The sequence below is a fragment of the Vulpes vulpes genome, chromosome 7 (genome assembly GCF_048418805.1).
Source record: "Vulpes vulpes isolate BD-2025 chromosome 7, VulVul3, whole genome shotgun sequence".
In the NCBI taxonomy this organism is placed as follows: Eukaryota; Metazoa; Chordata; class Mammalia; order Carnivora; family Canidae; genus Vulpes; species Vulpes vulpes.
Window position 1 is genome coordinate 27,354,084 of NC_132786.1, and position 25,162 is coordinate 27,379,245.

General features: G+C 39.1%; 1 protein-coding gene across 1 annotated transcript; it reads left to right on the forward strand.

Moving 5' to 3' along the window:
- Positions 1 to 7,776: 7,776 nt before the first annotated feature.
- On the forward strand, positions 7,777 to 21,403 carry THAP1 (THAP domain containing 1). Its single transcript, XM_025993684.2, has 3 exons — positions 7,777 to 9,919; positions 13,610 to 13,805; positions 17,884 to 21,403. Exons 1-3 carry the CDS (start codon positions 9,849 to 9,851, stop codon positions 18,256 to 18,258), a joined length of 642 nt encoding a protein of 213 aa, XP_025849469.1. The 5' UTR covers positions 7,777 to 9,848; the 3' UTR covers positions 18,259 to 21,403.
- The last annotated feature ends 3,759 nt before the right edge of the window (positions 21,404 to 25,162 follow it).

The window sequence follows — 25,162 nt, forward strand, 5'->3', positions numbered from 1 at the left end:
TTCAAGTGTACAATCTAGTGATTCAGCAATTCTATACATTACTCAGTGGTCATCATGTTAAATGTACTCTTAATTCCCTTCACCTATCTCACCTATCCCCCTACCCATCACCAGTTCTCTATATTTGAGTCTTTTTTTCTCTCCTTTCTATGTTTGTTTTGTTTCTTAAATTCCTTATGTGAATGAACTCATATGGTATTTTTCTTTCTTTGGCTTAATTTCACTTAATATTACATCGTATAGATCTATCCATGATGTTGTAAATGGCAAGATTCCATTCTTTTTATGGCTGAGTAATATTCCATTATACACACACACACACACACACACACCACGTCTTTTTTTATCCATTCGTCTATCAGTGGACACTTGGGCTGCTTCCATATCTTGGCTATTTTATTTTTATTTTTAAAAAGATTTTATTTATTCATGAGAGACAGAGGCAGAGACACAGGCAAAGGGAGAAGCAGGCTCCCTGTGCGGAGCCCAATGTGGGACTCGATCCCAGGACCCTGGGATCATGACCTGAGCCAAAGGCAGACGCTCAACCATGGAACCACCTAGGTGCCCTATTGGCTATTTTAAATAATGCTGCAGTAAACATAGGAGTGCATGTAGCTTTTCAAATTAGTATTTTCGTTTTCTTTGGGTAAATACCCAGTAGTGGAATTACTGGGTCATATGGTAATTGTGTTTTTAACTTTTTTGAGGAAAATTCATACTATTTTTTCACAGTGGCTGCACTAGTTTGCATTCCCACTAACAGTGCGAGAGGGTTTGTTTATCTCCATCTCCTCGTCCATGCTTGTTTCTTGAGCTTTTGATTTTAGCCGTTCTGACAGGTGTGATGTAATATCTCCTGTAGTTTTGATTTGCATTTTCCTGATTAGTGATGTTGGGCATCTTTTCAGTGACTGCTGGCTATCTGGATGTCGTCTTTGGAGAAATGCCTGTTCATTCTTTGCCCATTTTGTAATTGGATTATTTGCTGTTTTGGTGTTGAGTTGTAGAAGTTTATGTATTTTTGATACTAACTTCTTATTGGGTATGTCATTTTTAAATATCTTCTATATTCAGTAGGTTATCTTTGTTTTGTTGATTGTTTCCTTTGCTGCACAGAAGCTTTTTATTTTGATGTAGTCCCAATAGTGTTTTTTTTATTTCCCTTGCCTCAGGAGATCTGTCTAGATTAATGTTACTATTGCTGTTGTCAGATTACTGCCTGCTTACTCTCTCCAAGGATTTCTATGGTTTCGTTTAGGCCTTTAATCCATTTTGAATTTGTTTTTGTGTATGGTGATGGAAAGTAGTCCTATTTAATCTTTTGCACATAGCTGTCGGTTTTCCCAATACCTTTTTGTTGAAGAGACTATCTTTTTCCCATTGCATATTCTTGCCTCCTTTGTTGAAGATTAATTGACCATATAATCGTGTGTTTATTTCTGGGCCCTCTATTCCATTGATCTTTGTGTCTATTTTTATACCACTATCATGCTGTTTGATTCCTATAGCTTTGTGTAGTATATTTTAAGTCTGGGATTGTGATACCACCAGTTTTGTTTTTCATTTTTGAGATTGCTTTGGCTATTCAGGATCTTGTGTGGTTCCATACAAATTTTAAGATTATTTGTTCTGGTTCTATGAAAATTGCTGTTGGTATTTTCATAGGGATTGCACTGAATCTGTAGATTGCTTTGGGCAGGATAGACATTTTAACAATATTGCTCTTCTAATCCATGAACATGGAATATCTTTCTATTTGTGTTGTCTTCAATTTGTTTCATCAGTATTTTATAGTTTTCAAAGTACAGGTTTTTCACCTCCTTGGTTAAATTTATTCCTAGGATTTCATTCTTTTTGATGCAATTATAAATGGAATTGCTTTCTCAATTTCTCTGCTACTTCATTATTAGTGCATAGAAATGCTATGGATTTCTGTATATTGATTTTGAATCCTACAACCTTATTGAATTCACTGATCAGTTCTTGTAGTATTTTGGTGGAGTCTTTAAGTTTTCTATATATAATGTTATGTCATCTGCAAAGAGTGGAAGTTTTACTTCTTCCTTACCAATTTGAATGCCTCTTATTTCTTTTTCTTGTCTGATTGCTGTGGTAGGACTTCCAGTACTATGTTGAATAAAAGTGGTGAGAGAGGACATCCTTGTCTTGTTCTAGACTGTGGAGGGGGGAGCTCTCAGCTTTTGACCATTGAGTATGATGTTAGCTCTGGGTTTTTCATATATGGCCTTACTATGTTGAGGTGTATTCCCTCAACCAACCCTCCTTTGTTGAGGGTTTTTATCATGAATGGATGTTGTACATTGTCAAATGCTTTTTCTGCATCTAGGGAAATGATTGTATGGTCTTTATCCTCTTATGATGCTGAAATATTCTTTTCTGAGTCTATGCCCTTATGTTTGCACCAACACCTTCCTCTACCCCCCTTTGAAACATTAAATATGCTAATATACTCCAGGGTCTTCTGTTTTTCTAAACAGCACCCCATAAACCAGGGAGTGGGTCAGAATAGGAAAGGGCATTCAAATTTTTATGGCCTAAGACTTAAAGAGTTTCCCAGGCCCAGGCTAGTGGGCCTTAAGGGCTGTTGACAGGATGTGATACTGTTATAGAAATAAAGACAAACACTGAGCTTTCGTTTTTCTCTCAGAACCAGACCATCTTCATGGCATCAGTATTTAGGCATTGATATACTGACTGCAAGCAAATCTGAGGTGTTATCAGTCATTGTCATCCCCATCCACCTACATCCTCTGATTTGGTCCATGTCCCAGAAGGGTGCACAAGAGGAGTAAACACCCAGTTAGAAACACTAAACATATTTGCACACTGTCCTGAATTCTCCTTCAAACTATTGGTATATAGCTGTGGGCCTTCTAAGGGGTACAACGTGACACGGGAGAGGGCTAAAGGCTAGTGATGTTTTAAACTCACTGGCATCTAACAGTTTGGATTTTAATTTGTTTAAAAAATTTTTTTGAAAAAGTATTTAAAAATACCTGACATCCATGGGGCACCGGGGTGGCTCAGTTGGTTTAGTGTCTGACTTTTGGTTTCTGCTCAAGTCATAATCTCAGGGTTGTGAGATTGAGCCCCGTGTTGGGCTCTATGCTGGGCAAGGAGCCTGTTTAAGATTCTCTCTCTCCCTCTGCCCCTCCCTCTGCTCTCTAAAATAAATAAATCCTTTATAAAATTAAAAAAAAAAAACAATACCTGACATTCAGATCAAAACACTAATCCTTCTAATCAGAGAAAACAATTTATATCTACATGAAAATTACTGTGTCACTAATCCTAGGATATTAAAACTGGAAGGGACCTTAGAAAACCAGATGAAAGCTAGATAGCCTCCCAGAAAAATGCATATATATATATATGCATATATATATACACATGTATGTGTAATTTTCTTTCAGAGGATTCAAAGACGTGGCCATTCAGGATTCCAAATTAAGATTTCTTCATTTAGGGATGCCTGGGTGGTTCAGTGGTTAAGTGTCTGCCTTCGACTCATGGGCGTGATCCTGGAGTTCTGGGATCGAGTCCTACATCAGGCTCCTGCAGGGAGCTTGCTTCTCCCTCTGCCTATGTCTCTGCCTCTCTCTGTGTCTCTCAGGAATGAATAAATAAATCTAAAAAAAAAAAATTTAGTCCCATAGCTTTACTCTACAGATAAGGATAATGAGGGCCAGAGAGAATAAATGGTAGGGTACTTTTAATAAAAGTTGTTTGCTGTTTTTGTTTTTTGGGGTTTAAAAATGATTTTTAATAAAATAATTTTGTAGGTTTTTTTTTTTAAAAAACGATTTTATTTATTTGAGAGAGTGAGCGCACAGAGTGAGAAGGAGAAGCAGACTCCCTGCTGAACAGAGAGCCCGATAATGACCTGTGCCAAAGGCAGGCTCTTAACCAACTATGCTACCCAGGCACCCCTAAAAGTTGTTTATAGAAAAAAGAAAGCATAGTTGGATAGAAATTAAAATCTGAACTATTAGATATTAGTGGATTTAAAACATCTTTAGTCCTTAGCCCTCTCCTACATCAAAACAAGTGGCTTGTTTTTTTCCAGGTTATCAAACAAGAAGACAAAGTTTACCCTTCTTGAATAATTATGACAACTTATCCTTTTCATGTCAAGGGTTACGTTTTCCTTTTTCCTAAAAAACTATCAATTTATTTCCTTTAAAAAAAAACCTATTAGTGAATTAGCTCTTAGTTTCTTAAGACTTTGAAAAGCAGAATTCTAACCAGCCTGCCTCAGTTTACCCCATTTATTCTCATTCCCATAAATGTTCATATAAAGCTAAGGCAGATATTCATTTTGGTTGTTTTTTTTTTTTTAAGATTTTATTTATTCATGAGAGACACAGAGAGGCACAGACACAGGCCGAAGAAGCAGGCTCCATGCAGGAAGCCAGACGTGGGACTTGATCCCAGGTCTTCAGGATCAGGCCCTGGGCTGAAGGTGGCGCTAAACTGCTGAGCCACCTAGGCTGCCCATATATTCATTTTGATACTTATGTAAGGGATCAAATGAAGAGATCAAATCAGTATATAAATATCTCTCCCATTCTCTGAAAGGCAATTTTGCATATCTTGTGTAGCCCTTGTTTGCTTAATAAGCTGTTTTATTAAAGTTGAATAAACAGATTTAAAACAATTTTTTAAAATATTTTATTTATTCATGAAAGACAGAGAGAGGCAGAGACACAGGCAGAGGGAGAAACAGGCTCCATGCAGGGAGCCTGATGTGGGACTCGATCCCGAGTCTCCAGGATCATGCCCTGGGCCGAAGGCAGACGCTAAACAGCTGAGCCACCCAGGAATTCCCCCCCCCCTTTTTTTTTTTGATTTTATTTATTTATTCAAAAACAATTTTTTAAATTTAAATTCAGTTAAACATATAGTGTATAGTGTATTATTTGTTTCAGAGGTAGAATTTAGGTAGAATTTAGTTGCATATAATACCCAGTGCTCATAACATCATGTGCCCTCCTTAATGCTCAGCACCCAGTTACCCCACCCTCCACCCATCTCCCCTCCACTGACCCTCAGTTTTTTACACCAGAGATTTTATAAATCATCAGGGTCAGATGATGAATTATCATGAAGTGAACGCACTGTTTAACTATCACCTCAGTCAAAAGACACATTACCACCATCTCATATGCCCCCTTTCATTCCCTCTCTACCCCAAAGTAACTTTTGACTTTTACCAACCTTTTACTCTGTAAAAAAAATAGGATCATATATTTGCTTTTGTGTGACTTCTTCAATATTACGTAAGAACCATCCATACTGTTGCGAGTCATTGTTTCTTTATTTTGTTTGCTGTATAGTATTCCTTTGTATGACTATACCACAATTTATTCATTCAACTGATTAATGGCCATTTGAATTGTTAAAAAGACAGATGATCCTCTTTGAAATAAATGTTCCCTGCAATCACCCCTTGACCAGAGAGGGGTGAGTAGAGAATAGTTATATGAGCCTTAAGAAATATGTTGACAAGAAATGGGCAAAAGAGAGGAGAAAAACAGACAATGTGTATATATTAGTTTAGAGAAAGTGGAAATTATTTTTCTATTAAATTTGTAGACTACACAAGAGTGAAAATTTAAATTCGGGAGACGGTTAGAAAAATTCAACATTCAGTTAAATTAATATTTTTAAAATTACAGGCAATTTACTTGGTCAATAAATTTACCATTGCAGTGCTTGCTTTGGCAGCACATATACTAAAATAAATTTACCATTTCAAAGTAAGGAAACATTAGGATTATTTTCAATAAATAATAAAAATATAGATTTCATTTCTAAGTTATTAATACCTAGAAGAAAGAAAACAAAAAGGGGGACTGAAGAAGAGATTCCTTCCTTCATTGAAGGAAATCCAACCAAGTAACTAAACTGACTAGTTTCACTCTAAACAAACTAATTAAAAATTATTACAAACTTCAAAAGGGTGCTCTGCACTGGTCGGTGACCCTTGCATGCTTCCTTAGTAGCTTGCATGACCAACTTCTGAGTACTTTTGGTCTTTTTCTTCTGAGATTCTCCAGTCCTACACTCCCAGAACTGATGACTGCACTTCAGAAATTGCTCCCACTCTGCAAGTCCTCTATTTTGTGGGGAGAAGAGGATAGCTCTTGTTTTCTTTTTTAAGGCCATCCCTCCATCTAAATGCTCAAGCCATAAATTTAATACCTTGATTCCTCTTTCTTCTGCATTCTCATATTAGCACAAAGCCTTGACATTTCTACATCCAACATGTTCTCAAATCCTGGTCATTCCATCTCCACTACCACTACCTTAGTCCAAATCACCAAGCTGTGTTACTAGCCTGCCATAGCCTCTTACTGGTCTGCTGCTCACTTGCACTGTTGCCCCTCTGAAAAGCTCTTCATCTAAGAGAATGACGTTTAAAAATGTCATGTCTCTCCCTGCCTGAAAAGGTTCATTGGCTTCCTACTGCACTTAAAATCTAAACCTACGTCAACCTCACTTCATGCCCTGATTCCCCTGGCTCCTGGGCTCATGCCGCAGCCTCCATTCAGTTCCCAGAAAATAACTAAACTCACTGCTGCCACGGTCCTCAGTACACACTCCCTGTATGGAGAATGCTCTTCCCAGCCTCCCCGTTTTCATTCTTCACAGTGTTAGATCTTTTTCCATTCTTTCTCAGCGAAATATTCCCTTCTCAGATGATCCACCTACCCCAGCTAAAGTAAGTAGTGACCCCTCCTCTATGTATTCAGGCATCTCAGCACAATGTTATTTTATTCGCCTTCTTTTTTTTTTTTTAAGACTTTATTTATTCATGAGACACACACAGAGAGAGGCTATTCGCCTTCTTATTGTCTGTCTTCCCCTTACTACAATAAGCTCTGTGAAGATAGGGACTGTTAATCTTGCTCACCAGTATATTCCCAGACCTAGCATAATGTCTGCCATTTGCTCAATAAATGTAAATAAAGAAATGGAAGGGAAGAAAAGGAGAGAAGACAAGATCACTTCTTATTCCTTATTCCCAGCCAGGTTAAGCCACCATCCTCTCTCACCTACACTGCCATAGAAGCCTGCCTATCAGTCTCTCTGCCTCTAAGTACCCCCTGCTATCTATACTCAACACAGCAAAGTGATGGTTTTAAAAGACTGGATCATTTCTCTGCGTAAACCATGTTCTCCATCTCAGAGTAAAAGTCAAAAAGTCCTTACGCTAGCTTACAGGTCCCTACATGACCTCAGCCTGTTTCCTCTGACTTTATTATTTGTCCCCCCAGCTCACTCTGCTCCAGTCACACGGACCCCTTTACTGTTCTTTGTACAGGCTGGGGACACTGAGCCTCAAGAGTTTTACCTTAGCCATTCCCTCTGCCTGTAAGACTCTTCCCCCAGATATATTTCTAGCTAACTCTTACCCATTCCAAATTTTGGCTCAGTAGTCTCAACTAAGCCTGTCCTATCCTTTGTATTTAAAATTGCAACCTCCTCACCCCCCACATAGCCCCTTTCACCTTTTAACATGGTCATACGGTTTTATGTTCTTTGCCCCCTCCAACCTCCACTAGACTATTATCTCTGTGAAGGCAGAAATCTTTGTCTTGTTCATTTATGTATCTCAAGTCCCTAGAACTGTGCATAGAACATAGCAAATGTTGAGTAAATATCTGCTGAATCAGCTGATGAGTCAATTTCAGTGAACTCTTAGTTAAAATATACTTTTCAGTTGACAAGCAGCTATCACACTTTTTTTTAAAAGATTTTATTTATTTGTTTATTAGAGAGAGAGAGGCAGAGACATAGGCAGAGAGAGATGCAGGCTCCCCTCAGGAAGCTTGATGGATCTCTGAACTCCAGGATCATGCCCTGAGACGAAAGCAGAGCTTAACTGCTGAGCCATCCAGGCATCCCTATCACATTCTCATCCTTATTGCATGCACAGAAAACCACAGAAGAAATTTCTGTCTATCCCTGGAAATGCTAATAAACTATTATTTTAGTATTTGGTGAAAGGATATGGCTCTGAAGTTCCTCAAGTTTTCTGGGCCCGGTTGATTTAACAAACATTTTCTAGATACTTAATGCCAGACACTGCAACCTGCTGGGGTTACAAGGCTAAGACAAAGTCCTCCTCAACAGGGCCTCAGTCCATGAAGTGGGACAACCATACAATAACGTATGGTTCATATACAGAGAGGTTAAACGCAAAGCTTTCGTTGGAACAAGAGAGGTGCCTAAGTTGAGAGGCTTAAGAAAAACAGGATAAAGAAAGCATGCTAGAAAACATAACACCTGAGCCACATCTTGAAGGTGGACAGGTCAGTGAAAGGCATTTCAGCCTAAGGGCAAACAGGCTATTTATGGAAGCCAGGAGAATGCCTGCCCTGTGTAAAACATGTTGGTAGGAAAGAGTTAAAGACAAGTGGATGGAGAATACAGTGAAAAGGTAGAGGTGGCCGGTCCTCAAGGGCTTTATGGCACTATCCAGTAGAGGAGGCAGCTTTTGAAGATGTGAACAGGTGTATGACAGTTACCTTCTGTGGAGGATAGACTGGAGAGGCAAAACGAGACCTCGGACGGTCAGAGGCTGTTGCATGGTTAAGAGAACGCGAGAGGGCCTGAGCAAGAACAACGAGGAGAGGGATGGATTTAAGAAGTATTTACTTACTTTATAAACTTATCCTGGTCATCAAACAGATGTAGAGAGTGGGAAAGAAATCTAAGGTTTCCGGTTTAAGCAACTGAACACATAATTCACAGAGGATAATCGAAGGCAGAAAAATTTACATAAGAAATAGAAAACCATTAGGAAATCAGAGCGTTTTATTGAACTCAAGCAGCAGGGTGTTTAGGAGGAGGAGGGCAGAGGATGGAACCCTGGGGAACCATGAGGACTGAGGGGGGGGTAGGCAGAAAGAGTAAATAGAGCCGTGGAATTCGTCACCAGCCTGCGCTGCAGACTCGCAGGCCCCGACCTGCAGAAGGGAGGGCACGCCGCAGGAGGCAAGCGGGGGGACCCACCCGCGGGGGGACCCACCCGCGCAGCTCGCGATCCCACCCGGCACCTGCGGAGCACTACCGCTACGGCATCCGGCAGGAGCGAGCGTGTCCGCGCGCACCGCCACAGTTCTGGCGCCTGCGCTCAGAGCCTTGTGATACCTGAAGGGCAGGTAATGAATGGGAGGAAGCCTGGCGATGTGGGCAAGGATCCACAGAGTTTCACAGATCATATTGCATCTGTGGCTGCCCTTTGAAACGGGAAGAGCTACCCAAAGGCCTCACCTTCATACCTGCCCTCCTCTACGCCACCACACCCAAAGACCCCGCTGCTCTCCACCCCACATCGTCCCAGATAAACTAACACACGGGGCCAAGCAGGTGGCGGAGTCTAGCCCTGCGCTCACGGTTCCGTCCCCTCCCCTCGCCTCTCCGCTACTCCCAAAACACTTCCTCTCTCCCTTCCGGAAGCTCGGAGGCCCCACCCACTACCGCAGCGCCTGGCCCTAGCCAATGGCCTGCTTCCCAAGGAACGTTACCTCTGACCTCGGGGGCTCATCAGACAGTGGGACAAACTCCTCGCGAGAGGTGAGGTTGAAGCTGCCTCCGCCATCTTGGAGATGGGAGACGGGCGATGGCTGTGGTCCTTCTGCTAATGCAAACAACAAAACGGGCACAGTAGTCAACGCGGGGGAGCTTATCATCACAGAAACTGTTGACCAAAGCTACAGAAGGAGCGAGGGTGTCAAAGCGCAGCGCAGCGACATCGATAGCCGCTTCTCCTGCTTGCGGGAGCGGCAGAAGTGAAGTGAGTGGAGGCCGGAAGGATGGTGCAGTCCTGTTCCGCCTACGGCTGCAAGAACCGGTACGATAAGGATAAGCCCGTTTCTTTCCACAAGTAAGTACCCCGCGCGTCTCGCGGGGCTGGCCCAGCTCGGGCTGGGGGCGAGCGGCCGGTTAGGCTCGGGGGCGGGGCCAGCTCGCGTGCGCGCGAGCCCGGATGAGGGGCGGGGTGGGACAGGGGCGGGGCCAGCGCGTGTGCGCGCGAGCCCCCTGATAAGTGGGGCGGGGCGGGGCGAGGCGGGGCGGGGCCGGCGCGTGTACGCGTGAGCCTCGACGAGGGGCCGGGGCAGGCCGGTCCTCCTAGCGGTCCTAGTCCCCCGTCCCCCGTCCCCCGTCCGCCGGGCGGCGGGTGTGCCCGCCTGGGTCGGAGCTCTCGTGCTGCCGCCTCCGGCTGCGCGTGGCTGCCATGGCCGTTTCTTGCGCTCGAGAGTCGGAATCCACGCTCGGGGTTCGTCCGCCGCCTGCCGTGGGCGTGTCGGCGCCCCGGGAGCGGCGTCCGTGGGCCCCGCGGAGCCTCTGCTCTGGGGTAAGAGGGCAGCGAGGGCGTAGTAGCGCCTCCTGAGTCAGTACGGAGCCGAGACAGAGGCTGTGAACGTGGCGGAGCCGCTCTTCTCCCAGCCTTGGCGTGCCTGGGAGGCCAGCTTCACAGCAGCTCAGGCTTTGGGGAGGACGTGTGCACTCAGTGCCTAGGGGCCCACCCCGGGGGACCTCTGGGCGTCGGAGGGAGCCTCTGGGACGGCCAGGACCTCGGTTGCGCACAGTGATGGGGTCCCAGGTCCGCACAGCTGACACGCCCCCGAGGAAGCCCTGAGCTGGGAATCTGCCCCACAGGTCCCGGGGCCGTGATGGCTTTGGCGGCTAGAGAGGCCTGTGGGAGAAACGACCTCGTGATCATCGGATGTCTGCAAAGTGGGACTCGATGGCATTTTCATTCCGCCAAATAAAGTGTTTACAGACTTTAAATTATTATAAATATGATTATTATTTAAATTATTATTACCAAACCGATGGCAAATTATAGGCATTATTCGTAAGTAAATAATTACAAAAGCAAAATTTAAGTATTCCGTCCTTTTTTTTTTTGGTGGGGTCGTGTGTAACAGGGGATGTGGGTGCATTTTATGCTTAGTATAAGAGGGACCCAGGGAAATGAGTGCCTTACCACGCAGATCTGAGTGTTGATTGATGGACCACCACCACCATCCCCATCCTGCCCTCCCCCTGCAGGACAACTGAGAGCACCTAACACTCCAGGATCTACTTCAGTATATCCTGAGATTACTTCTTTTATTTGTTGGAATTTCTGAAAGCTGATGAATTGACTTCTAGTTCTTTGAAAGTGTAGGAATAGATCAGAAGACGGTGACACTGTTACATTATAGCCAGCTCTGCACAACTCCGTTTCTAATCAGAGAATTTAAAAATGTGGAAAACCCTTCATTGGTACTAGAAACTAAGGATGGCGTTCACACATCAGAAATAGTTTCTGCTGGCTGTCAAATGATGGGGTCAAAGGAAGAGCTGATCCTCTCATTCTTACCTATAAAGAACAATTTTTTGGGAATAGATGGGAATTATCCTCACAGAACTCCATCATGAACAGCCTGATCATTGTAGTGTGTAAGACAGGAGGCCCAAGGGGCTGAATTTTACTGGTGATGGCTACCATCTGTTGTATTTCTGGAGGCCATTTCCAGCAGAGATCTTCTACCACTTTCTACATGGTGGCCCAGTGGCAGCAGCTGTTCTGGGCAAAGAAAAGAACTGTCCCAAAGATTGGTTAGTTCTTCATGATAGCAGAGTCCAGCTCTGGCATACCTTATGTAGAAGAGAAGCTAGAACATGGAGTTGAAGCATCCTTTGGCTTTCCAGTTTCCCCATTTCACTAGATACTTGACTTGGAAAAGTAAAATCACAATAAATATAAACCCTTTCTAAGCCCACTTTTCTGGGCCAGATGGACATATTCCAGTTGATTTCGAGGTAAAATAAGATCAATAATATTCTTATGCTGGAGTTAAAAACAAATCAGAAGACTAAAATAAATTAAAACTTTTATTTTTTAAATTAAAAAAATTGGACAGCCCGGGTGGCTCAGTGGTTTAGTGCCACCTTCAGTCTGGGGCGTGATTTGGAGACCTGGGATCAAGTCCCACGTTGGGCTCCCCACATGGAGCCTGCTTCTCCCTCTGCCTGTGTCTCTGCCTCTGTCTCTGTGTGTGTCTCGTGAATAAATAAATTAACATCTTTTTAAAAAATAAAAATAATTTAAAAAATAAATAAAAATAAATTTAAAAAATTTTAATTTATCTATTCATGAGAGGCAGAGACCTATAGGCAGAGGGGTAAGGAGTCTCCCTGCAGGGAGCCCAATGCAGGACTAGATCCCAAGGACCCCGCGATCACAACCTGAGCTGAAGGCAGATAGAGGCTCAACCACTGAGCCACCCAGGCGCCCCAGTAAATAAAAACTTAAAAATTAAAAAACAAATAAGAACTTCCCAAACCTGAGGAGAGACTTGGACATCCAAGTCATGAAACTTAACCACCCCCTTTCAATTCCAAACATATATAAATAAATGAATACATGAAAGTTTAAATTTATCATTATGATTTGACTATAATTAGATTAATTCATATTTGTCAGATTGATCCTAAGAGAACTAGAACCTTCTTTTTCTGCAGTATCTAGATATAAACATATAATTTTATTTTCATTGATTAAAAAAAATCAGTACAGATTTACCCTATAGTATATATTTTACTTCAAACTCTTAGTATCTTTGACATAAAAAGTTAAACATTAATAAATGAGACAGAGAAGCTATATGATTACCCTTGTATATTTATTTTTTTAAAAAGATTTTTATTTATTTCTGAGAATACACAGAGAGGAGAGAGAGAGGCAGAGACACAGGCAGATGGAGAAGCAGGCTCCATGCAGGAAGCCTGACGTGGGACTTGATCCCAAGTCTCCAGGATCAGGCCCTGGGCAGAAGGTGGCGCTAAACCACTGAGCCACCCGGGCTGCCCTACCCTTGTATATTTAGATGTGTGTGCAATACCTGTATCACTTAGTGAAAGTTAGTGAAAATAAGTTCTTCATTTATTTGAAAGTAATGGAGGGAGACCAGTGATAGTACTGCACATGTCCCTTGACTTCCACTTCCAGCTTCCCATCATCTCCTCTTCCCATTGCATGCATCTGTCTGCATGGCTGACCTTCAATATGTATGTTTTTACATTTTGTAAATTTTTAATCAGCCTGTCTTGTTTATATTGTTTGCATCATTGTTTCTGACATTCTCGTAACCACCCTGTGATCAAAAGATTCCTATAACAAATACTGCTTTTTATTTTTAAAAAAATTTTAATTTAAATTCTAGTTAGTTAACATACAGTGCAATATTGGTTTCAGAAGTAGAATTCAGTGATGCATCACATAGAACACCCACAAATACGGCTTAAAAAAAATTCCATGCTGAGAAGGTTGACTTATATCACACCCTAGTAGTTGGTCATTTTATTTATAGGATCTTTAAAACATTCTTAACTCAGGTGAATAAAGGCACAACTAAAAACCGTCAAAAAAAAAAAAATTGCAGAGCTAGTGTTTTAATCAAATGTCCGTTAGCTTGTAAACAACAATATAAAATGGTTCTTTCCTAAACATGAAAGTTTAGATGTGTTGTTTTTTTTTTCTTTTAAAATAAGGTCAGAGAACTGAATTATCTCTTCTTCTTAGGTTCCCTCTTACTCGACCCAGTCTTTGCAAAAAATGGGAGGCAGCTGTCCGAAGGAAAAACTTTAAACCCACCAAATATAGCAGTATCTGTTCGGAACACTTTACTCCGGACTGCTTTAAGAGGGAGTGCAATAACAAGTTGCTGAAAGAGAATGCTGTACCCACAATATTTCTCTGTACTGAGCCACATGACAAGGTAATGTGTGTTTTAATATAATGGATTTTCTATTTATAAAATTCATGTTTTTATTGTGGCAAATTGAAAGTAATGTAAAGAAAATAAGTGTTACCTAGAAGCCATCATTGGTAGATAACTCACTGTTAACAATGATGTACTTTTTATTTTTATTTATTTATTATTTTATTTTATTTTTTTTTTAAATTTATGATAGTCACAGAGAGAGAGAGAGAGAGAGAGAGAGAGAGAGAGAGAGAGAGGCAGAGACACAAGCAGAGGGAGAAGCAGGCTCCATGCACCGGGAGCCCGATGTGGGATTCAATCCCGGGTCTCCAGGATCGTGCCCTGGGCCAAAGGCAGGTGCTAAACTACTGCGCCACCCAGGGATCCCCAATGATGTACTTTTTAAAACTACAAAGTGTAGTTTATTAAAGTTAAATATACGCACACTAAGAAAGTCAGTCTAGCTTTGTAAGTTACTTTAAGGTCACTCTGTACTACTTACGTGTATGTTGATAAGTTTTGGGTTTTCTTTTTCAGTTCCAAAGTATTTCCCCCTCAGTTTAAGTGTTTCGTATTTAATAAAATCTTATCATTCTCTCTTTTTTGCATCCCGTTTCTACTTCAGGTGAAAAAGTATAATTAAAACTTAATTTTTTTTTGTTTTAAAATGTTTCTATCTCAAAGATTAACAAAAAAAGTCTTTTTTTTAAATCAAAGTGTAATTGACACATGATGATGTTACATTAGTTTAGATGTACAACATACTAATTAGACAAATCTACATATTATGCTGTGCTCACCACACTGTAGCTGCCATCTGTCACCACACAAAGCTATTAGAATACCACTGACCATCTTCCCTATGCTATATCTGTCATCCTTGTGACTTGAACACATAACTGGAAGCCTATACGTTCCACTCATTTTTCCCATCCCCACATCCCCTCCCCTCAGGCAACTATCACTTTGTGCTCTGTATTTATGGGTCTGTTTCTACTTGTTTGTTTTTTCATTTGTTTTGTGTTTTAGAGTTCACATATAAGTGGAATCACATGGTATTTGTCTTGCTCTGACTTTTTTCACTTAGCATAATTCTCTCTAGGTCCATGCATGTTGTTGAAAAATGGCAAGATCTCATTCTTTTTTATAACTGAGTAATATTCTTTTTTATAACTGAGTAATATTCTAATGTGTGTGTATATATGTATGTGCATGTATAGATATATGTGTATATCCTCCCCCCCCCCCAACATGCACACACAGAACATCTCTATCCATTCATCTATTAATGGACACTTGGTTTGCTTTCATATCTGGGCTATTGTAAATAATGCTGCAGTAAACATAGGGGTACATATTTCAAATTAGTGTTTTCATTTTCTTTAGGTAAATACCCAGTAATAATAGAATTATGAATCATATGGTAATTCTATTTTTAAGTTTTTGAGAAATCTCCATACTTGTTTCCACAGTCACTGCACCAGTTTGCACTCTCACCAACAGCACATATCCTTGCCAACACTTGTAATTTCTTGTCTTTTTGATACTAGTCACTCAGATCTAAAGTGATAACTCATTGTGGTTTTGATTTTCATTTCCCTGATTTGGTAATATTGAGTATCTTTTCATGTGTCTGTTGGCCATGAGTATGTCTTTGGAAAAAATATCTGTTCATGTCCTCTGCCCATTTTTTAATTGGATTTTATATTTCTTTGGTGTTGTGTTATCTAAGTTCTGTATATATTTTGGTTATTAACTCCTTAACAGATATAGTGTTTGCAGATATCTTTTTGCATTCAATAGATTGCACGTTATTTTTATTTTATTTTTTAAAAGATTTGTCTATTTTGAGGGAGCACTGGGGGGAAGGTCAGAGGAGGAGAGAGTATCTCAAGCACACCCCCTGCTGAGCACAGAGCCCCCCACGTGGCCCCTCTCTCATAGCCTTGAGATCATGACCTGAGCCAATCAAAAGTGGGGCACTTATCTGACTAAGCCACCCAGGCACCCCAGCACCAAGTTGTATTATAATTTTGTTGATGGTTTCCTGCACGGTGCAAAAGCTTTTTGTTTTGGTATAGTCCCAATTGTTTATTTTGCTTTTGTTTTCCTTGCTTGAGAAGACACATCTAGAAGAATGTCTCTAAGGCTGATGTCAGAGAAATTACTATGTTTTCTTTTAGCATATTTATGGTCTCAGGTCTCCCAGTTAAGTTTTTGTTTTTTTGTTTTTGTTTTTGTTTTTGTTTTAAGATTTCATTTATTCATGAGAGACATAGCGAGAGAGAGAGAGAGAGAGAGAGAGAGAGAGAGAGAGAGAGAGGCAGGCTCCATGCGAGGAGCCTGATGTAGGACTTGATCCCAGGATCTCGCCCTGAGCCAAAGGCAGATGCTCAACTGCTGAGCTACCCTGGCGTCCCTCCCATTTAAGTTTTTAATCCATTTTAAGTTTAGTTTTGTGTATGGTGTAAAAAAGTCCAGTTTCTTTTTTTTGTTTTCATGTAACTGTACAGTTCCTCCAGCACCATTTATTGAAGAGTCTGTCTTTTACCTAATAGATATTCTTATTTCTTCTGTTGTAGATTAATTAATTAACCATATAAGCATGGGTTTATTTCAGGGCTTTCCGTTCTATTCCATGGACCTATGTGTCTTGTTTTTGTGCCACTTTTGATTACTACAGCTTTGTAGTATATCTTGAAAATTGGGATTATGATACCTCCCACTTTGTTGTTTCTCAAGTGTGCTTTGGCTGTTTGGAGTCTTTTGTGGGTTCTGTACAAAATTTTAACATTATTCTAGTTCTGTGAAAAATGTTGTTGGTATTTTCATAGGGATTGCATTGAGCCTATAAATTGCTTTGGGTAGTATGGACATTTTAACAATGTTAATTCTTCCAGTCCATAAAAATGATATATCTTTCCATTTATTTGTGTCATCTCCAATTTGTTTCATCAGTGTTCTGTAGTTTTTAGAGCATAGGTCTTTCACCTCAGTTAAATTTATTCCTAGGTTTTTCATTCTTTTTGGTGTTATTATAAATGGAATTATTTTCTTAATTTCTCTTCCTGCTACTTCATAATTAGTGTATAGAAACACAACTGATTTCCATATATTAATTTTGTATCCTGCAACTTTACTTATTACCTCTAATAGTTTTTTGTTGCAGTCTTTAGCATTTTCTTTGTATAGTATCATGTCATCTGCAAATAGTGATAGTTTTACTTATTCCTTACCAATTTGGATGCCTTTTATTTCTTTTTCTTGTCTGACTGCTATGGCTCGGACTTACAGTACTATGTTGAATGAAAATAGCAAAAGCGGACATCTTGTCTTGCTTCTGATCTTAGAGGGAAAACTCTCAGTTTTCACTACTGAGTGTAATGTTACCAGTGGGTTTTTCATATATGGCCTTTATTATTTTGAGGTATTTTCCCTCTAAGCCAGCTTTTTTGAGACTTTGTCATGAAAGGATGTTGAATTTTGTCAAATGCTTTTTCTGCATTTATTGAGATGATCATGTGATTTTTACCCTTTGTTAATGTAGTGTTTCATATTGATTTATGAATATTGAACCATCCTTGCATCCCTGGAATAAATCCCACCTGATAGTGGTGAATGATCCTTTTAGTGTATTGTTTAGTGTTTAATGTATTGTCAAATATGCTTGTATTTTTGTTGAGGATTTTTGCATCTTTGTTCATCAGGGATTTTGGCCTGTAGTTTTCTTATAGTGTCTTTGTTTTTGGTATTAGGGTAATGTTCACCTAACAGAATGTATTTGGAAGCTTTCCTTTCTCCTCTGTCTTTTAGAATATTTTGAGGAGAATAGGTATTAACTCTTTAAGTGTTTGATAGAATCACCATCTGGTCCTGGACTTTTTTGATTACCTTTTCAATTTCATTACTAGTGATTGGTTTATTTATACTTTCTATTTCTTCCTGTTTTGGAAGAGTGTGTGTTTCTGAAAATTTAACCATTTCTTCTAGGTTGTCCAACTTATAAAAATGTCATTCTTAAATTCCTCAGGGGTTCTTTTAAATTGTTATTTGTAGTTACTAAACTTGAACCTACTTTGCATTATTGTTGTAGAAGGAAGATCTTCTGGAGCCACAAGAACAGCTTCCCCCACCTCCTTTAACACCTCCCATTTCCCAGGTTGATGCTGCTATTGGATTACTAATGCCTCCTCTTCAGACCCCTGATAATCTCTCAGTTTTCTGTGACCACAACTATACTGTGGAGGATACAATGCACCAGAGAAAAAGGATTCATCAGCTAGAACAACAAGTTGAAAAACTCCGAAAGAAGCTCAAGACTGCACAGCAGAGATGCAGAAGACAAGAACGACAGCTTGAAAAATTAAAGGAGGTTGTTCACTTCCAGAAAGAGAAGGACGACATATCAGAGAGAGGTTATGTGATTTTGCCGAATGACTATTTTGAAATAGTTGAAGTGCCAGCATAAAAAAAAAAGATATTTGTATTGGCTTTTAATGGGGCAACACCACACATCCTCTTCTAGCCTATAAAGGAGTTTCATTTGAAAAAATAACACTTGATTACTTGTATAAAAACAATTCAGAATATTTTTTTAAATAAATTAGATATATACTGTAAAATTGTAAAATTTTTGTTTCTAATTTCAGGGTTTTTACATTTTAACAAAATATCTTAAAAGTTAAAGACTAACCTCAGAACTCCAATATAAGTTGGTTTCAAATTGAGTTTTGTTTTTTGGGTATTTATAGAAGTGTAAAAATGAGAAATAAAGTGAATGTGAACAGTATAACAAGGACAATTTAAGTTTAAAATTTAAAATTAATGCAGGTTATTAAAAGAATTTAGTTACATTGTAAGTCAGAAGTATAGGTCAGATCACGAGATGTAACTTCTCAGAAAATATATATATTCTTATTCACATATTCTTATTTGTAAAGTCAGAAGATTTATCTTTCTTAATCACTTATCAAAAATAAGTTGACAAGTCAATACTTCAAAAAATAAATTGGTTATCTTCAGAACAGAAAATGAAGAGTCATTCTATACCTAGTCAATGTAGGTAAATAAGGATGAATCATTCTTTAAAAGTGGGTCTGCCTTTTTTCCCCACTAACATTATTAAACTAGAAGTGTATTTCCAGTGGAAGAGACATTCTTCAATAAAGTAGGCATTGTTATTAAACAAGTAATAAAAATGGGGGCCTGATCCATAGTATGCCTTTTTCTTTCATTACCCCCAAGCTTAAGGAGCATCTAGTTCCCAACTGTTGTTATATCTGTATACAAATCTCTAACAAATGTGTTGTGTCAGTAGAGTTTGATTTCTACTGTAATATGACCAATTGATTTTGGTCACATCTTCACATAAAAAAGGATTTCTTCACTTTTAACACAAGTTAGAAATTATATCCCATTTATTTAACCGAGTGATTTGTATTCCAAAGCAACCTAATATGTAGTGTTTGTTATTGAATGTTGAGATTTAAACACTGAAGTTTCTGTTCAAACTATGAGTTGTGTTCTGACGTGAGAAGTTTTAGTTATATATTTGAAATGAAAATATGTTCTGAGTAAACAAATACTGCCTTAGGAATTATCTACTTAGATTTAGAATAATTATTCCTATTATTTTACATTTCAGAATACACTGAGGTAGTCGAAGAACAGGTCTTCTAAGGCAGTATTAAAAATATGAAACAATGACATTCAAAAGTGTCTTTTGTACATGTGGTTTTCAGTGTAATTTACTGCTATGCTGCCAGTGGATGATACCTTGATTTTTTATGAACCAGTATTTCAAAAATAGAAAATTATAATGAGAAGATTACTTGAAGTTAGGTGATCTAATGCATATAGAACTAACTCTAATGAATCAGAGGATGTTTTCTAGTTATTCATGGATCTCATCACTGTTTTGGAAACCCATGAAGTAGTGTGTGTATGTGTCCCCAAAACTAAGAATCCAACATTGAATTGTGAAAGTGGCAATCCCAATTACTTAGCATCTTAACATTATGATTTAACCTGGAGTTTCTTTTCCTAACAAACATAAATCCCTATTTGGAAAGAACTGAGCAAGCAGCATGTATACCAGCTGTTTGCATTTAAATAAATTGTCATAGTTTAACATGGGGAGTTTGAGGTACAGGTGGTTATTTCTGAATATGAGCTGTAACATTTGGTGAATGTTTTAAAAATTTATTTTGTCTACTGTATTGTTTATTTCATTGCCACGTAAAGGAAATAGGTTCTGTTCAAGCATGTTGAAATTCAATCTGGAACAAATGTGATGGGGAGATTTATGTGAACTGCAGCATATTCTGAAAAATTACATTTATTTTAAGCACATACAGTAACATACTAAAATTTCCATCTATGTGTGATGATGTAATCTGGCAATAATGATAAGTAACTTTCTTAATAGAACTGTTAGGAAAGCGTATAAAATCATAGAATTTTAGAACTAGAAGGGACTTACAAATGATTGAACACTAGCATAACTTCCAAACCCTGCAGAAATATGTTTGTAAAATATCCATGACAAGTCGTTTACCGTTTACATTTAAGCAGTTATTCTTCTGAGATTCTTTAAAATGGGTTTCTGGTTTAGGATAGAATTAGTTGCCATTCTTTTTAATACTTGGTTATAGTGGAAATATAATCTTCACTTTGGACTGCTTCATAGTTTGAACCATCAAATTCTGAGTTAAAGACGTTTTAAAATTTTGTAAAATAATTTAAATGTTTAGTAATTGTATACCTGTTATGTGAACTAAAAATAATTCTGTTATTGCAGTAAACAGTGTAAAATTATTAGCAAAACTTTTTACTTGGAAGTCCAAGCACATGAGATCTTTCTTTTCTAACTATAATTTGTGTAATCCCTTTCTTAGAAGTGTGAAAGTAATGATGAAGGCAAATGAAAGTTTCACTTGATATGGATTTTTTTGGTTCAATTAATATTCTCTGATCATCTTTAGTTATTAAAAAATATACATACATATCCAACACTTATGGCTTTTATAAAGTCAGTAGTAAGCAACATAAAATAATAAAAGTGCATATGATCTGTAAAATGAAAACTGCTGTTTAATGTTCCAGAATTTTTTAAAGACAGCCATCCATAAATAGCATTTAAAGGAAAAAAGAGCTGATTTACAAATCTGCTTGATTATTACTCTTCCTGATATTGGCAACCATGTGAATCAGATGACCAGTGAGTAAACAGCATTGCTCTTATGATGGTAACTGGTGTTTCTGAGCATTATGATTTTATATATTGTGTACTAAAATACAATCCTTGATGTGAAAAAAAATATCGAAAGGCAAACAGTGTTTTACAAACAAGCAAAAAAGCAGTTATAATTATTGTACTTAAAATAATGGAAAAGTTTGCTCTTAAAATTTCATGTCTTGATATCTTTTTTACCTTGGATGTTGTTTTATTCTATTGAGAATTTTTTCTGAATGATAAAATATTTTTTAAACTCAAATCTATTAAGAATTTATATTCTTTTCTAAATTCATAGTATTTGGGGTTTTGAGATGATCAAATTTTCATTTTTAAAATATCCTAAGGGATATGAATAAATGTCCTTTCTTTTAAACTATTTTTGGTGAGACAAACTATATGATATTAACAATAGACAAATGGCTTCTGGAATGGCTGCATGTTCACCCTAATTACCATGATTGGTTAGAAAAAAAAATTTTTTTAAGAACCATTTAAGATCTCTGCATATTATCTTAAGGTCATACAGCAAATGAAACATTCAAGAAAATTTAAACCTCTAAAAGAATTTTAAGAGCCTGTGGTATTTATGCCACAACTTATTCTTGCCCTAAACCACTACCATCACCACTGCCCGTCACTGCCGCCCCCCCTCTCCACACACACACACAAAGCCGAGCGCGACAGAAATTCCATTCTGAGTGGATATGGCCAAGAAGACAATGTTCACTCCTCAAGTACCCACTCAAGTCTTGTGGTATCTCCCAAGGAAGAAGAGGCAGCCAGTATTTCCCATAGCCCCTTAGATTTGTGTTTCAAAGGCTAATCTGTAGGCAAGTGCAGCCAAAATGTCAGGACTCCCTCCACCCAGCTTCTACTCAGGGTGGAGGAGTTACCTCAGGTGCAGCAGGCCAAGAGTACCAGGACTCTGATCACCCTTTTCCTAGGTGCTCATGGGGTGACGTTTCCATGCCCTGGGGAGGCAAGCCAAGAAGACTAGAAGCTACCATCTCCATTGAGTTCTGATCATAAAGCAAGCACATTAACCCTGGAGAAGCAGATCATGGCCCCTACCAACCGTAGCTAAGAGTAGCAGCATAGAATTTTTATCCCCTCCAGGGGAGAGGAAGTAATGAGAACAGAGAGGTCTGAAGCTCTTACCAAAGGAACTGATTTTATCTGACAGAGTATGGGGGAGATTCAGGACTAAGGGAGCTCCCAAGGACAATGAAAAATTAAGTGGTAAAAAATTAAAAGGGGTAGCTCCACCAAATTAAAAAGCTAAATTATTTTTAGGCTAGGTAATTTACTAAAGAATATAGGGTAAGGGGAAAGAAGAGCCTTCCTGTAGTCATAACAAGCCTCAAAGACTGGACTCAAAAACTACCTCTGCAAAAAGGCCTGAATCTAATCGGATCAGACTACAGAGCAATTTAAGCTCTAGGACATCATCAAAAACAACAACAAAAAACCCAATCCACTGACATGGAACTAACATCTGAGTTTGACACCAGCAAAGGCAGATAGTTTAACAAAGAGATCAGGAAAATAGAGAAAGGCCTGTTAAAAGCTCTATCCCCCAGGTCATGATGTGCATGCTCAAGGCTGCAAAGATCTTACAATATATATAGTCTAATCTGTCCAGTTTTTAACAAAAAGTTATGAGATATGCAACAAACTAGGATAGTGTAACTCATACGAGGGAAGGGCGGGGAGGGCAGGTAACAAACTGTGAGAAAGGCCAGATAACAGAATTAACAAAGACTTCAAAGCAGCCATTATAAATAAGCTATGTAAATATTAGTTCCAGAACTAATAGAAACTATGCTTAAATAAGGAAGGAATGATGACAATATCTCATAAAAAAGCAAGTATCAAGGGGATGCCTGGGTGGCTCAGTGGTTGAGTGTCTGCCTTCAGTTCAGGGCATGATCCTGGGGTCCAGGATCAAGTCCTGCATTAGGCTCCTTGTGGAGGGCCTGCTTCTCCCTCTACCTGTGTCTCTGCCTCGCTGTGTTTCTCTCATGAATAAATAAAATCTTACAAAAGAAAGTATCAAGGAGGTGCAAATTTTTAAAAAGGATGTTCTGGAGGTGTAAAGTGCAATAATCAAAACGAAAAATTCACTGGAAGGCAGCCTGGGTGGCTCAGTGGTTTAGCACCACCTTCAGCCCAGGATGGATCCTGGAGGCCCGGGATTGAGTCCCACACCGGGCTCCCTGCATGGAGCCTGCTTCTCCCTCTGCCTGTGTCTCTGCCTCGCTCTGTGTGTGTCTCTCATGAATAAATAAATAAAATATTAAAAAAAAATTCACTGGAGAATCTTAACAATTGTTTGAACTTGCAGAAAAATATCAATGAACTTGAAGATCGATTACACAATCTGAAAAACAGAACAAAGAATGAGGAAAATGAGCAGAGCCTCATACCTCAGAGCCTCAGAGAAACCTAATACCCCTAAACACATCAATATATGTATAATGGAAATACCAGCAGAATGGAGGGTGGAATAGAAATGGTGGAGAGAAAAATATTTGAAGAGGGGTGTCTGATTGGCTCTTGATCTTGGACTTATGAGTTCAGGCCACACCTATGGTATAGAGATTACTAAAAAAATAAACTTAAAAAAATATTTGAAGAAATAATGGGTGAAAATTCCACACATTTGATAAAAAACACTAATCTACAAATTCAAGAAACAAAAAAAATACTAAGATGAACACAAAGAAATCCACATCCAGATGCATTATAGTAAAAATGATCAAAATCAGAGAAAAATGACATATGCAAGGGAACCCTGATAAGATTAACATCTGATTTTTTACCATAAAAAAATGAAGACCAGGAGGCAGTGGGATGACATTCAAAGCAATGAAAGAAAAACTTTTTAACCAAAAATATCATATGTAAGCAAAACTATCAAAAATGAAGGTAAAGGAAGTTTCCAGGAAAATGGTGCAATAAGAAGTACCAGGAATCTGTCTCCCCACCTAAGTAACAATGGCACTGGTGTAATCTATCTGATATAAATATTTGGAACTCTGGAATATATTGAGGGCTTGCAACTTCCAGAAGAAGGCTTGAATGGTAGACTGTGGTTAATATCAGTGAATTTCAGCTATTAGCTCATTTGCCACCTCCACCCCCATGGCAGGCAGTGGAGGAGTTACAAGAGAGAAGCTTGTGTGTAGCTGATGAGAACTATGGTGAGCAATGAGGATCCTGTTCTCCAAACATCAGAGATCTGTGTTCTAAAACATGATTGCTATTTTGATCATAAAGGTGAAGACACAGGGCAGCCCAGGTGGCTCAGTGGTTTAGTGCTGCCTTCAGCCCAGGGTGTGATCCTGGAGACCCAGGATTGAGTCCTATGTTGGGCTGCCTGCATGGAGCCTGCTTCTCCCTCTGCCTCTGTCTGCCTCTCTCTCTCTCTCTGTGCCTCTCATGAATAAATAAATAAAACCTTAAAAAAAAAAAAAAAAAGATGAAGACACAGAGGTGAGCAGCCATTGTTGCATCCCCCTCACTCTGCAAGCTCCTCTGCTCTTACCTGACTTCAGGGAATTTAAGGGACTGGTGCCTTTCCTTCCCTAATTCATTTTTTGGGGGGGTCCTCTTTTGAGAGCTAGGCATTAAAGACTAGGGCATTCAAAGCATCCATACATACAGGGAAATTATAAAATCATTATGCATACCCAGGGAAAAATTAAAATCTTGGGGAAGAACTGAGAAAATGTTAAGTTTGCACCTTATGCTGACCCTTGGAAGATTCTTAGTAGATAGCCTAAAACAATAAAAAAATAAAAATAAAAATAAAACATAACCCAACAAACCCTAAGGAGGGGAGAGAAACATTTCCAGTTACCACATGATTAGATTCAAATGTCCAGTTTTCAACACAAGAGTCATAAGGCATATCAGAAAAGGAATGTTTGGCCCATTCAAAGGAAAAAATAAATCCAAAGCAACTATTCCTGAGAAAAGACAATTGGCAGATCTTTAATATTAGACAACTTAAATATTAAAACAACTAAAGATGTTTAAAAACTAAAGGACAGGGCAGCCCGGGTGGCTCAGTTGTTTAGTGCAACCTTCAGTCCAGGGCCTGATCCTGGAGACCTAGGATCGAGTCCCACGT